The sequence below is a fragment of the Eschrichtius robustus genome, chromosome 19 (genome assembly GCF_028021215.1).
Source record: "Eschrichtius robustus isolate mEscRob2 chromosome 19, mEscRob2.pri, whole genome shotgun sequence".
Classification (NCBI taxonomy): Eukaryota; Metazoa; Chordata; class Mammalia; order Artiodactyla; family Eschrichtiidae; genus Eschrichtius; species Eschrichtius robustus.
Genome location: NC_090842.1, coordinates 31,802,374 through 31,817,456, shown reverse-complemented (window position 1 = coordinate 31,817,456; position 15,083 = coordinate 31,802,374). Strand labels below are relative to the sequence as shown.

The 15,083-nt window shown below is 35.2% G+C and overlaps 1 protein-coding gene across 17 annotated transcripts in view; it reads left to right on the top strand.

The window, feature by feature from the left end:
* The window catches only part of CHD9 (chromodomain helicase DNA binding protein 9), a 244,201-nt gene that overhangs the window by 214,281 nt on the left and 14,837 nt on the right, over window positions 1-15,083 (top strand). For 11 of the 17 annotated variants that reach the window (XM_068529053.1, XM_068529054.1, XM_068529051.1 and 8 more), the window contains 8 exons: window positions 50-92; window positions 1,227-1,446; window positions 4,117-4,319; window positions 6,303-7,211; window positions 8,179-8,342; window positions 9,083-9,355; window positions 10,095-10,263; window positions 14,746-14,885. In XM_068529053.1, the coding sequence (XP_068385154.1) occupies window positions 50-92; window positions 1,227-1,446; window positions 4,117-4,319; window positions 6,303-7,211; window positions 8,179-8,342; window positions 9,083-9,355; window positions 10,095-10,263; window positions 14,746-14,885 (2,121 nt within the window). The remainder of the gene's footprint in view (window positions 1-49; window positions 93-1,226; window positions 1,447-4,116; window positions 4,320-6,302; window positions 7,212-8,178; window positions 8,343-9,082; window positions 9,356-10,094; window positions 10,264-14,745; window positions 14,886-15,083) is intronic. The other 6 variants (XM_068529057.1, XM_068529062.1, XM_068529060.1 and 3 more) reach the window with 5 other exon arrangements.

Below are 15,083 nucleotides of genomic sequence, written 5' to 3'. Positions count from 1 at the left end.
ATATCTTGACCCAGTTTCCCTGTGACAAATTTCTGTTTTCTTTTAAAAGGATGATGTTTCCTCACCAGGAGATCTTGTTATAGCAGATGGAGGTAAATAGCATTTATTTCTTTACTTAGTATTATTGTAAATTAACATTCCCATGATACCATGAGATCAGTAAACTAATACACTTCTATATGTCTCAAATGTATGTGAAATTTATTGAAGACAGTTGCAATCATCATAGAACATAGTTGATTGGAAATTTAACAGTATTTTTAGTTGTAAATCTTTATGCAGTGACTCACTGAATTTTTATAGAATAGGAGCTTTGATGATTTTGTGGCTTGATTATTACACTGGTATGTGACATTCACCATTAAACACACCATTAGTGCTAATTTAATAATCCGTTTCTTATTTGTTCATACACACATTGAGAAACATTCTTTTATCACTCAGTTTCTACAGGCTTTTCTGTATACGGTCTTGCTCCTACTTCCTTCTGATATCAAGATAGAAACGTACTGTCGCTAGAGTACATTCATTCCCAGCTGGTACCCAAGGGGAATAGTGCCTCACCTTCCTGTAATTCAACTAGGAATAAAGGAGTAGTTTTTCCTTAGCATGAATGATTACCACTTGATTATGGTATATATGATTATATTACACCATAGAAATAGAGAGTTAGATATTGCACTTTTATTAGGTGAATGAAAACTTAAAAGTTACAGCATTGTCATACTGAATTTTTTAAAATATATGTTCCTCCCTGATGACTTGTTACGTGTTTCATTCTAATTAAATTGAGATAAACTTAATACAGAAAGCTTTAATTAGAAGAGTTTATAGTGTTCAACTTCTCAATGGATTTCAGTTGGACTTTTAATTTATTTTAGTTACGGCATTGAGTATTTGCCTTCCAGTAAGATATATTAGACCTGGAAATGCAAGAGTTGTATTTTCTGTACAAATGAAGTTCTCTTTAAATATATAACATTGTAGTTCTTTATTCCACCGTGACCTACTCTTTGAGCTTGCTCTTAAAGTTTGTTGTGATTTTTAGAGCTATAGTTAAAACTTTTTTGAGAGATTTGTTCCGTTTTTGTTTTTCACATACTCAGATTGGAAGAAAAAATTTTAAGTAGGGAAATTTTGCTGCTTTTGTGAGTTCATGACAGTATCTGTTTAGTTTTTGGTTTTTAGTTTTTTTTTTTAATTGACATGAGTTTCTTTAAATGTAGATGGTCAACTGATGGAGGGTGATAAAATTTATTGGCCTACTCAGTCAGCTTTAACCACACGTTTGAGGCGTCTCATCACTGCATATCAGCGTACTAATAAAAACAGACAAATCCAGCAGATACAACCTACTTTCTCAGTGCCTGCCAGTGTTATGCAGCCTCTTTATGAAGAAGCCACTCTTAATCCTAAAATGGCAGCCAAGATAGAAAGACAGCAGAGGTAAGACAATAGCACTAAATTTTTAATATATAGTATCTAAATATAGTGTTCATTCTGAAGTCTGTTAGGGTATGATTATCTCACGTCGTGAAAAACGTATGTAGGTAGAGAAGTTGGTCAAAGCAAAATGCTTTATGCATACATACACATGTATATAAATATATGTACACACAAATATGGTTAAGCTAATACAGATTATTGCATTTTATAGTTATTAGTCCGTACTTTAATCGTTCTTTTGTCATGTTTATGAACAGTGAGGTATGGGGAAAAATGAAGGTGCAAACTCAAGAGTTAAATTATCAATGAAACGTATGTTTAAATTATATGAAATAAATTCCACTGTATCTTATTTTACATGATGACATTAATGAAGTATAAGAATGTATGGAAGAGAAGTTCATCTATGCTTTTTACAGAGGATGAACCCTTAAAACTGCTGATGTCAAAGGGGAACAAATAGTAGTAGAACTTCTTGCAAGAGGCTTGTTAGGAAGACAGGCAAACTTCTCTCATCCCAAAAGCTTTAACTTCTTAAAAAGTTTAGAATACATGGAAAAGAATAAGAAAGTTTAGCAATAACCTGGCCTCCTTATTAAACCTGGATCTTTGGATTTTTTTCTGAAAGATAAATCATTGTTCCTTTGTTTCATTTGCAGCACATTCATTGTAACCAGAATTTAGTTAGTCTGACACTTAAGATTTTAGCTATCCTAGACGTAATCTTCAAATACTACTACCTACGTAAATTTACTGTTTCAGTTATCTATCGTTGCGTAACAACCCACCCCAAAACATAGTGACGTAAAACAACATCAGTTTTTTGTTTGTCACGATTCTGTGGGTTGATCAGGTGGTTCTTCTGCTTCCCATGGTGTTGGCTGGAGTGAGGCGAGGGCTGGAAGGTCCATAGTGGCCTCACTCACATGGTTGGCGGTTGGTGCTGACTGCCAGCTGGGAGCTCAGATTCTAAGAGGGAGCATTCCAAGTGGCAAAGGCAGAAGCTGCTGATTTCTTAAGACCCAGCCTCTGCAGTTACAGTGTCACTTCTGCCACCTACTGTTGGTCAAAAAAATCACAGGGCCAACCAGGATTTAAGGGAAAGGGAAATAGGTTGCATCTCTCAAAGCGAACAGTGGCAAAGACTTTGTGACCATCTTTAATCTACCACATACATTTTCCCTCGCTTTAGCAGATCTGGATAATCTTCCTGAAGTACTAGTTTTATCATGATATTCCGTGGCTCGCTATTTAGTATAGGGATAAAGTCTAACTTCTTAATTAATTCAAGTCTCTTCGGTTTAGGCCTCAGCATGCATTACTAATTTTATTCTCTCCTACTCCCTCTTCCGGAATGCCCCACTTAGTCTTGACTCAGTACCCTACTTAAGTTGTTCCTATCACCCAGAATACCCTTCTTGCTACTCTTTAGTCCATACCTCGCCCTACTACTCCTTCAGAGTTCAACACATGTTCTATCTCCTCTATTAGTTTTTTTCTCAACCAGACTAGCTCACAGTATTCTCTCTGCTTTCTGCACTCATACAGCACTTATCTAAATAAAACTACTCATTTTCAAAATAATAAAAGATACTGTAATGACATTCATCTTTTCCTTTCCATGTCTTACCTTTCTAACTTGTAAATTCTTTGAAGGTAGGTGTCATATTTTTTGGTGTCCTATGTAATCCTTGAATTTATCCTTTCTTTTCCATTCCTACCTTATCACTCAGGTACAAGGTTCATATGACTTGATTGGTTGGTTTCCCAGACTGACTATTTTTACATCATCATTAATCTTCTTAATGTATCATTATGATAAAAATGGCCTGTTAATGTTTTTCAAAGGTCTTTCTCATATGCTTTTTCTCATTACACAACAAACTTGTGATTGTTAACCAGGGAAAAGATTCTACTGTGTTTGGAGATCTATGGTGTGTGAGGATATTACCCTCTTAAAGTATCTTCAGGAACTTTCGACTGAATAGAGACTATTTTTAGCCAGACATTTAGAGTGTTTTATAAGCTGACCCCAAGCCTGTCTCCCTCTGTCCCCAATACGAGCCATCTCCTTTTCAATCTGGAATAGTCATCATCCCCTTAAAATTAGTAGATTACTTCTACTAATCAAAGTAGATTACTACTAAACAAAGTAGATTACTTCCTACTTTGCTTATTCTGTGCCCTCTTTCTAGTTCCCTCCCTTAATCTTAACCTTGTTCCATCTTAAATGCCACTTAACTCTGTGATGCCTTTCTTCATCACTCAAGTTTGAACAGTTCCTTCCATCTTTTGTGCTGTCCTAAAATTCATGGTTTCTATAATACATACAACTGTAAAATACTACTTTATACTGTAAATATGTTTGAAATGTTTTATCTTTTTCCCAAAGGGAGGGTCATCATATCCTATACAGTCTTGTATCCCATGCATATTTTTTTGCACAGTAAGTATTCAAAAAACTATTATTAAGGAAAAGAAGCACGGTTGGATAGATGAGTCAGCTGGCATTTTAAAATCTATTTCTAAGGAAATAGCCCTGGATTTAATCCTTTAAAGTGTTAGGTACTTGAAATGGTTTTAAATTTTTATTATAGTCATTGTATTTTGCATTAATATTTATTTATTTCCATGAGAAATGTGACTTTTTCTTTAATCTATTCAAAATAGATGGACAAGAAGAGAAGAAGCTGACTTTTATAGAGTTGTATCTACATTTGGAGTGGTGTTTGATCCTGACAGAGGCCAATTTGATTGGACAAAATTTAGAGCTATGGCTAGGCTACATAAGAAAACTGATGATAGTTTGGAGAAATATTTGTATGCATTCATGTCTATGTGTCGGAGGGTTTGTCGTCTTCCTTCCAAAGACGGTATGTCTAAAATTTCTTTTTTTCCTCGTTTCAATCAAAGAAGCAAAATTAGTAAAATTCAGAAATTTCCAGCTATTTTATTTTAGTACTGTCTAATTCAACATTTCACCAGTTTTTCTGAATTGTAAATAAACTCTGCTCAAAGATCCTTTACTCCTTAATTCTAGTATTGAAATGAGATCTAAAGAGAATAAAGGTACACATTTAATTTTGAGAAAATAGTGTTTTTATTAGATTTAGATTTATGATTGTGGGAGGTAGAAGATAAAGGATAGCTTTTGGTAAACAGAACTAACCTGTATTTTTAGTCCGTCTTATAGGAACTGTGCTTAGAGGGCTTATTTACACAAGTAATTTTGCAAGAAGTGAGGCCTCCACTCAAAAGACATTTTAAAGAGTTTTAGTAGGGAAAAAACACCCAGGGCCTTCAAAAAAACAAAACAAAACAAAAACAATCAGAGCTGCTAATGCTCAGCTAAGGGACTGTTCTGGGGTGAACTTAATTGTTTTTGAAGCCCACGTAGGGAGTTTCCATATATCCCTCACTCTTCCCTAATGTTAAAATCTTACATGACTATAGTTACAGTATAATTATTAGCCCAATTAGTACAATACCATTAACTAAACACCTATTCAAATCTTACCAGTTTTTCTACTGATGTCCTTTTTTGTTCCAGGAGCCCACATTGTATTTGGTGGTTCTTTCTCCTTAGCCTCCTGCAGTCTATAACAGTTCCTCAGTTTTGGGCTTGTTGTTGTTGTTTCTCTTTAATGACCTTGATACCTTTGATCAGTTTTGCCATAATACCCCTCAACTTGGATTTGTCGTGTGTTTTCACACAGTTGGATTGTGGTTATGCCTCTTTTTGCAAGAATACCTCAGAAATGATGTTGTGTCCTTCTTGGAATGTAATGTCAAGGGGTTCATGCTGTCATTATGTCTTATTACTGATGATGTTGCCCTTGATTCTTTGGATTAGCTAGTTTATGCTGCATTTTTCCAGTGTGAAATTGTTATCTTCTCCCCTGTAGTTAACAGATATCTTAAGAAGATACTTTGAGACAACACAAATCCTGTTCTACTCAAACTTTCACCCACTGATTTCAGTAACCATCAGTAGATCTTGTCTGCAACAGTTTTTACTATGCAGTTCTCCTGCAAGGAAAAGCTGTTTCTTCTCCCTAGTCTACTTAATTATTTATTCATATTAGTATTTTTTCATGTGGGTATTTATTTTTTATTCTGTAGGTTATAATCCTTTTGAATGAATCCTCTAATTCATTTTGATGTTCAAATTGTTCCACATTTGGCCATTAGTAACTCCTTCAGGTGGTCTCTACATTATTTCAACAAGCCTGTATCTTTTTGTGTGTGCTTGTCAACTGCCAGTATCTCTGCTCACAAAGATATGACCTCATCAAAAGGAACAGAGTATGGTCTGATGCTGAAACTGAACTATCTCAGGCTAGTAGTTCATATACTGTTTGACAATTATTCCCATGTTTCCATCAAATTTTAAGAAAGCCTTTGTTGTCCCTGTGAGTTCACTGTAATGCCCTGAGTTACCTCGGTGCAGTTAAGGATATGTGGACTTAGGTTTGCTTATGGGGTGTTAACTGAACAGTTTTAATTTTGTATTTATAAATGAGTTTGAGTGCTTTTCTCTTTGATTAAAACACATAATAGTATGAGATTAGCTCATAGGGAATTTCTTAGAAGTAAATTCCTAGTTATATTAATGCACCTCCAAAATAACTTTAATGTTTTACTTAACTTTCTATAGATCCAATGTTATATGTTACATGATTTTTAGTACTTCTTTCTAAAATTTATATTTCTCCTCATTTAAAAATGTTAAAAAGAAATTCTGGAAAGTATACAGTGATACTGAGTAGAGGTGCATTTTAGAAGTTGCTTTATTTGTTTTAAATCTATAATGAAGTATTTTTGAGGGTAATATGTTTGCTCTTGTTCCAATGTAGAATTGGTGGATCCGAATATTTTTATCCAGCCAATCACAGAAGAACGTGCTTCTAGGACTTTATATCGCATTGAACTTCTAAGGAAAGTAAGGGAACAGGCCCTCCGACATCCACAGTTGTTTGAGCGCTTGAAGCTTTGCCATCCAAATCCAGACTTACCAGTCTGGTGGGAGTGTGGCCCTCATGATAGGGACTTGCTCATTGGAGCTGCTAAACACGGGGTGAGCCGAACAGACTATCACATTCTTCGTGATCCTGAACTCTCATTTATGGCAGCTCAAAGGAACTACAGTCAAAGTAAGATGGCTCATTCAAGGACTTCTACCCCACTTTTACAGCAATATCAAGTAGCACTTTCTGCTTCTCCTCTTACCTCTCTACCTAGGCTCCTAGATCCTAAAGGTATTATTCTAGAGGATGTGAAAGTTAAAAGTGAAAACCTTAAAGAGGAGCCTCAGTTTTCTGAAGAAGAATCTATGACTTCTGAGGAAACCAGGACACTAATAAAGTCTGAGCCTGTAAGTCCAAAGAATGGTGTTTTACCACAGGCTACTGGAGACCAGAAATCTGGTGGAAAAGGTGAAACAGACAGACGCATGGTTGCAGCCAGAACAGAGCCTCTAACTCCAAACCCAGCTTCTAAGAAGCAGCGAGTCCACAAAAGAGGATCAGAGTCTAGTTCTGATTCTGACTCTGATTCTGAGAGATCGTCCTGTTCTTCCAGATCATCTTCTTCCTCGTCTTCCTCTTCTTCTTGCTCCCACTCTCGATCAGGCTCTAGCTCTTCTTCTTCCTCCTCTTGTTCTTCAGCATCATCTTCATCCTCATCCTCGTCCTCCTCTTCCTCATCATCCTCCTCATCTTCATCAGAAGAAAGTGACAGTGAAGAAGAGGAAGTCCAAAAGCGAGGTATATGCATAAAGTGCTTTTGCTATTTTAAGGCAGCATTTCACGTGAAAATGAAAAGAATCAATTTGGATCACTTAAGCATATTTTAAATGGTTAGCTTAAATTTTATGTGTACAGATTTTCTTAGAGAAGGACTGCTGAAAACGCAACCAAATTCCTGGTTCTTACTCCGTATTCAGTATTCACATTGCAAAATGGGTTAGTCAAACGGGATTAGCGACTTGGCACAGTAATTTTATTACTTTGTGATTGCCTTAAATTTAGTATTACATCCTTCCTGGAACAAGTTGATCAGTGAACAAATAAAGGTAATATTTTATAACAGCCACCAGTCCGACTTAACAAGAGTATCATAGGCCCTACTTGGCCCTACTTAGAACGATCTAGCATAGGAACTTCAGCCTGTCGGTAGTGTTAGGTGGTCCTCATCAGCGGGTGTCCTTATAGCAGTCTAACAGCTCAGGTGCAAGGAAATGAGTCAACATCCAGTGGACACAGGAGCCACTGTGATACCCACAAGAGTGAGAATCTCCTGTAACAACTCCAGAAGCATGACTTTCAGGGTTACCACAAGGGACATGCCCAATTATGAGAATCCCCTCTTTAGAGAATTATAGCCTCCCCAGCAATATTTGTGTCCTCCCAGTCCAGATATAGTTTACCAATCAGCAGTTTATGTATTTCCAGGGAAACAGACCTAGAGTGTTAACCGTGGGTCAAATTTTCATGCAGAAAGGGATGTTTTGTTAACCCTTTTTTCCTCAAACTCCTTTATGCCACTTACTGTGCTTTTGTTTCAATTTTAAAAATAATGAGTACTTCATTGTATTCTAGGTGAATTTTTTTTTACCTCTAACTTTTCATTTTCAAATATATCTGAATAATTATATAGGATTTGAAAAGTATATGTAAAATTGTGTTATGCAGTCTTTTTAAAACAGTTATAATTGGTTATAATTATTCTTAGCAGAAGGTACCCCTCACGTGAAAGCCTACGATGAAGAAAGCGTCGCATCACTGAGCACTACCCAGGATGAGACCCAGGATAGTTTCCAGATGAACAACGGGACCCCAGAGTCTGCTTACATCCTACAAGGTGGATACATGCTGGCAGCTTCGTACTGGCCAAAGGTAAATGAGTAATTTCTTGCTGGAATAGGTCATTTTTTGAGTATTTTTCTATATTTCTTTAATGATAGATATCATGTAGTAAAAAAAGGTCACTTATATGTGCGATGACATTTTGGTGTTAGCATTAAAAGTATCAAATATGACTGTCAAGTAAATTAGGTCTACTTAAATGCATGTGTTTCTCAATATAACCTTAGAATATTTAGAAGAAAAGATAATGAATGCTTATGTTCACATACAAGTTAGTATTCAGGTGCTTCTTTATGAAATAAGTGCTTTTAAGTGGGTCTTCTTGAAGAAATTTACCAAGCCAGTTGTGACCTAGAAAAAAGATTCATTTAAGTACATGTACCTATAGTGGTGGAAGTTCAGATTGGATTAAGACAGTTCTCCTTCCAGTATGTGACTAGGCTAGTAGAAGAGTACTTACCTTTAGGAGTGAGGTTGGGAAATAAATGGCAGAGAAGAGAACTCTCTACTCTTCTGTATACTTGCGAGTTGTTTGAACTTTCTACAAGGAACCCGTGTTGCTCTTAACAAAAGAACAGAAAAATATCTTTATAGTATAATATTTTTTAATGTCACCAATGGGAATTTGTATAGAATTGTAAATGTATGTGAGAATATGTATGCATACCAAATACACATATGTTGTACCAGGGTTAAATCCATCAAGGCTGTGATCCCCAAAGTTCTGACTCAATTATTAAAATTATCCTTTGATGTTCATGCTTTTCCAGGATCGTGTGATGATCAACCGGTTGGACAGTATTTGTCAAACAGTCCTGAAAGGGAAGTGGCCTTCAGCTAGAAGAAGTTATGATGCCAATGCAGTGGCTTCTTTCTATACCACAAAGCTGCTGGACAGCTCTGGCGCAGCTACAGAACATAGCGAGCCCAGCGTGCCCACTCCTGCAGGTGCTGGCGTTAAAGAAGAACACGATCAGTCAACACAGATGTCAAAGGTGAAGAAGCATGTACGAGAAAAGGAGTTTACAGTGAAAATCAAAGACGTATGTTTATTTTTATTGCCCTAGGACCTGATTGCGATTGCGGTGTGCAGCATGCTTTTCCTGCAAATGGCTGCCTGCTCTTACTCTTACTTCCTTCACATACTTGTTTTCTGGCATTTGGATTGTTTTCTTTTAGATATCCAGGTTATTAAACTTGAATATTCTACTAGAGGAATCATCATTAAATATATTTTTCTACCTATACTTCTGAAAATAGTCCTTCTGCAGATCAAGATGCTTTCTTAAACAGTCTGACAATTTCTTATTTTTTGGTTCTTTTATATAGTATTCACATGGTATGTCAGTGCACTTCGTGTTTTAAACATTTAGCATTCCCTGTTATCAGTAAGTTTCATTGTTCAGTATGATTTTTGAAGCTAAATTGATTACTCAGTGTCTAAAAACATGGGTAATATCTTCTAGTATGTCATGTGAATAGTGTACACAGAGACATAGGTCAGAAGCTGAAAGGGTTACAATGTACTAGTCACGTGAAAAGCTTTGTTTTGCTCAGAAAAGTATATGTAATACCTGGATGTTTTTCATTTAAGATAGAAATTTTAATATTCATTATAGAAATTGATTAAATGTTTTTCTCCAATTGATGTATGAATAAGAGAACATGATTAACTTTTCAGGGTTTTTAACTTCACTTTTTCTAAGTAAAAGATGTCTCTCAATATACTACGAGTTTTTTTTTTTAATCATTTCTTTCTTATTAATGGTGTTTGTTTAACAGGAAGGTGGTTTGAAGTTGACATTTCAGAAGCAAGGGCTTGCTCAGAGAAGGCCGTTGGACAGTGAAGATGGTGCTCTAGGGCAGCAGCAGTACCTCACCCGACTTCGGGACCTTCAAGGTGCGTCAGAGACCAGCCTCGCCAGTTTTCCAAAATCCATGCCAGGATCAGGTGAATATGCTAGTAATCATTGCCTCAGCATGAAATAGTCCGTCATTTGCAAATCCTTTTTTACTTACTCATAGAATACTTAACAAGAACCAGATTGTTACTACTTTAAACAGCCCTCTTATTATCAGAAAGCTCTGATTATCACAAAATTTCTTCTTATTTGGAAGCAAACTTTGCCTGCAATTGGTTCTTCTTAGTGACTGAAGTTCTGTCTTCAAAGGCGTCACAGAATTAACCTAGTCCTATGTTTGCATGATAATCTTAACATTTGGAAAACAATGATCATATCTCCCCTTGGGATGATATTTTGTACTAACCTTTTGACTATTTGAATCAACAAGTATTTATTGAATACTGAATTGGTGCCCTGTGTTCTTTGCTCTCTAGCACTGAGGAATCCATCCATAAGCAGTTTTTTTATTTTGTTTATGTTGATCTAGTTGTACTTTAATTTTTCTGCGTCCCTCTTAAAGTATGCTGTCAAGAATTGAGAATTTTAGTTAAGAGCAGCTGAGTCTTAAAATGTATGGACCACAGCATACTAATCGTAAAAAATGTAACTTTTCGATTAAAAGCAGGTAAGTGACTGGAATTTCCTTTATACCTCCATATACATAAGGCTAAGGACTCTATTTCAGTATTCTACTAAATTCGTTTGCCATACAATAGCTTGTAAACATTTCAAAACTCCTGTGCCTGTGTACAATGTGTGGAATTCCTGAAGTTTGGGAAAATAGCGCTTTATTATAGGTGTTAAATTGATTGCTGTTTCCAGTTGCTGCTCTTAACCGCTTTCTAATTATAAATTATAATTAAATTATCAATTAGAGTCATCAGACTTACTTTTGTCTCTTACGGTTTTATTAACCATTCAGTGTAAGTCTCCAATTACTGGACTTTCAGACACGTATGAATGAGCCACAGTTCTCTTACTAAAGTATAAATCCCCCAAATTGTGATTGACAATGGCAGGGAGCTCTTTTTTTCGTGAGAAAATGGGAAGAGATGGGGAAGATAAGCTCTGGGCTTTTTTGCCCAACCTAAGTGGGTTTAATAATACCACTGCTTGTACCTTGATAAGTTCATAACTCTATAAAGTGGGATTGATACGTCTATCATCTGAACATTTTACTGCTATTGCAGCTGAAGATTGTACAGTCTTTGCCTATAAGTAATTCTTTGATAAATAATACTGTTTTAATAGTATCAATAATAACACTAATTTGCACCTATACCAAACATTAAAAAGCCTCAAACATTAAAACTAGATAGAATTATCTAAGAATTGTATCTCATCCATCTTGATAATTGCAAATGTGAAATCTATTTTTTTTTTGGCCGTGCCATGTGGCATGCGGGATCTTAGTTCCCCAGCCGGGGATTGATCCCTTGCCCCCTGCATTGGGAGCTCGGAGTCTTAACCACTGGACCACCAGAGAAGTCCCTGTAAATGTGAAATCTAGCTCTGTCTTCCTACATGACTCTTAGGAAACCTGCTAACAGTTTTTAACCTTTTCTTGTTCGCGAAGTGAGGAGTTGGGGTCAGTGGAGAGGTAGCATTGTTAGGTGGATTAAATAATATATGTAAAGTGACTAGTATGGAACTTGACACATAATTCGATGCTAAACAGATGTTAAAATTAGGTTTTAGAATTAGATGCTCAACAACTGCTATTATAATTCTTCGTATTAAGCCCTTTTTATGTTTGTATGGGCACCCCTGAATTTTATCTAAAAGCTTTGAGTGAAGATACATCATATAATGTAAATTAATTAATGAAGGACAGTAAAATAGCATAAATTATAAGAGGACAATACTAAAGAGCCTATTCCAGAAACCACCTGGAATAGTACACAAAAGATGGTAGAGCCAAACAGCCTGGGTTTGAATTCTGTCATTTACCACTGTTGTGACATTGGGCCTGAGACATAATGTTTCTGATCACATTTATAAAATGGGCTTAATACCTCTGTGTTTTGTTTGTTTTGTTTTTGGTAATTTAAGAAAACGTTTGTAAAACCTAGTCCAGAGTATGGCACCTAGTAGGCATTCAATAGAAAGAAGGTATTTTTAATATTGTTGTAATTACATCTAAGATAAAGACAACACAGGCTTTATAGAGTAGAGTAGGTTAAATTTTCCATTTTGGATTCTAGGTTAAAATCAATCAGTAATGTTTATTAAAATCACTCTCAAAAAGAAGTCAAGGTAGCTGGGTTTGTTGTTGTTGTTTTAAAAAAATGAAAGAAGTCAAGGGAGTATATAATTTGCCAAATTGGCTATGTTTATAAATGACCAAATAGGATTTGTTTATAAATATATACTTCGGTGTGTACACTAATGTTTTTCCATAGATAATTGTATTAAATACTTTTCTTTTTATATAGCACTGGGATAGCAGTAAAGGGAGAGTAAAAGAAACTTAAGACGGTCTCTGCCTTTCAGTTGCTTGGTAGACTAGACCTACATGTTAAAATATTAGATAATACGTTAAAAACAAGATAATATATCTTGCTACACAGCATTATAGTTAATAAATATTGGAAAAGAGAGAAGTCACTGCTGTCTAGAGACTTAGGCAGAGTCCTGTGGAAGAGGCAGAATTGAACAGAATTTATAAGAGGAAGATTAGATAATGGTCTTTCTGGAAAATGACACTGAGAGAGAGTCAGGGAATAGCGTGAACCAGAGACTTGATGTTGGGAAAATTGTATGGTTTTAGGGTAAGACTGACCTAGCTACTGTTTAAATTCTTACTGGAGAGATATTTGTATAAGGTCAGAGACTGCTTAGCAAAGGTAAATCTAGATTATGGGCAACATCAAAAATTGAGCTGGGGAGGGGATTGGGTTGGTGGTCAGGCAGGAATGAGGCTTGATGGAAGGCATTTCATTCATACTAGAATAGGAAACCATGAGAAGTTCTTATAAAACAGAATAGTACTTTTAAAAGTAGTATTTTAGGAAAGTTATTCAATTATTACAGTTAAAATGTACTATAGTGAAAGTATTTTCAAATATTCATAATATTTTGTTAATCTGATTTTAATGAAATAATGAAAGCTGTTCTTTTTTAATAATGTTATGTCACATTCCTCAATGCTTTCATATGCAAAAATAATTTTTAATCATTGTAATTAGTTATTCCTTACTAATTAAGAATTAAGGTATTTTTTTGTAACTGAGATGTGAGGAGAGTGACTTCCATAAGGTTCCACAGCCAGCCAAAGGGAAATGTCTTTCAGGGATACATAGGACTTGGTCAGAAATTCTCCTTGAATGATTGAAAATGCATTTCTCGCTACAAACTGTGAACCATTTTAAGCAAACATCTCATTATTAATATTTTCTTTTATAAGAGTGTTGTAGATTACGTACTCTTTAAGGATAGGAACTGTATCTTACTCACCTTTGAATCATCATAGTGCTTTGTACATAGCTGTTTGATAAATGTGTATTTATTGATTAGGAAAAAAATGAATGCATGGAACTGTTTCATTCATACCTCTTACATTTTTTAGTGAGTGCCTACTGAAATGAAGAGCAAGAAGGGTCAGTTTAATTTGGCAAGAAACAGTGGTGATCTTAAAGAAAATACCTTAAATGGCTGGGACAGGAGCGGACTGTGGGAAATTGAGGAGTGAGTTTGTCGTGAGAAAGAGGAGCATAATAGCGACCAACTTTTCAAAAGTTTTGAAGGTTATGAAAAAGCCGAAAGAAGTTTATTTTTTGTTTGAGTTGGGCCATGTTTTTAAGTTGATAAGAATCTAATGTAGAGTAAGATATTTTGGCACAAAAAAACAAAGATAAATGATAAAACAAACTTTTAGAAGAAGTAGGAATTAATGGGTTCAAAAAAAGGGGAAAAGTTTGTCTTGTACATGAGAAAGGCATGGTTCTTCCTCTAAAATGGGACAAAAGAAAAGATGTGTGACTATCCAGGGGAAAAATTTGAGGAGACAGGTCAAAACTTGAAAGAGATCTAGATTACAATTCTCCTGGTTTTTAAATGAGAAATGGGGTGGTATTTTTAGTCCAAGAACTGCTTGATTTAGTCTGACTGCTTGTAAAATAAGAACTAAATTTCTATGTATTTTTTTGAATAAACTTTTTCTTTGATCATGAGTATCATTACAACCATTAATTATTTATTTTATTCTATTTCATTGGAGTATAGTTAATTTACAATGTTATATTAATTTCTGCTATACAACAAAGTGATTCAGTTATACATATATATACATTCTTTTTCATATTCTTTTCCATTATGGTTTATCACAGGATATTGAATATAGTTCCCTGTGCTATACAGTAAGACCTTGTTGTTTATCCATTCTCTATATAATAGTTTGTATCTGCTAATCTCAAACTCCCAATCCATCCCTCCCCAACCCCTGCAAAATGTCTATGTATTTAGAAAAGTAATTACTTTCAATTTAAGAACTAGATTTTTATCACTCTTTTGCATTTTTAATTTGTTAGGTACTCCCATTCAATCAACCCTTGGTGCCAATGGAGTTTTATTAGACAACCAGCCTGTAGTCAAAAAAAGGCGGGGAAGGAGGAAGAATGTAGAAGGTGTTGACATCCTCTTTTTCAACAGAAATAAACCACCTAATCATGTAAGTAAAGTAATGCTTAAAAACTACTGATCCTTGAGTCCAAAATTCAATTCTAGTAAATATACATATTGCTGTTTGTGAATGTTTTGTAGAATAATAAAGATAACTAGAAAATTAGGAGTATACTATATAGCTTTAGATTGTATCTCAGTAGAATCCAGCACCGGCCAAGATTCATGAAAATTTTAAATTTGAAAT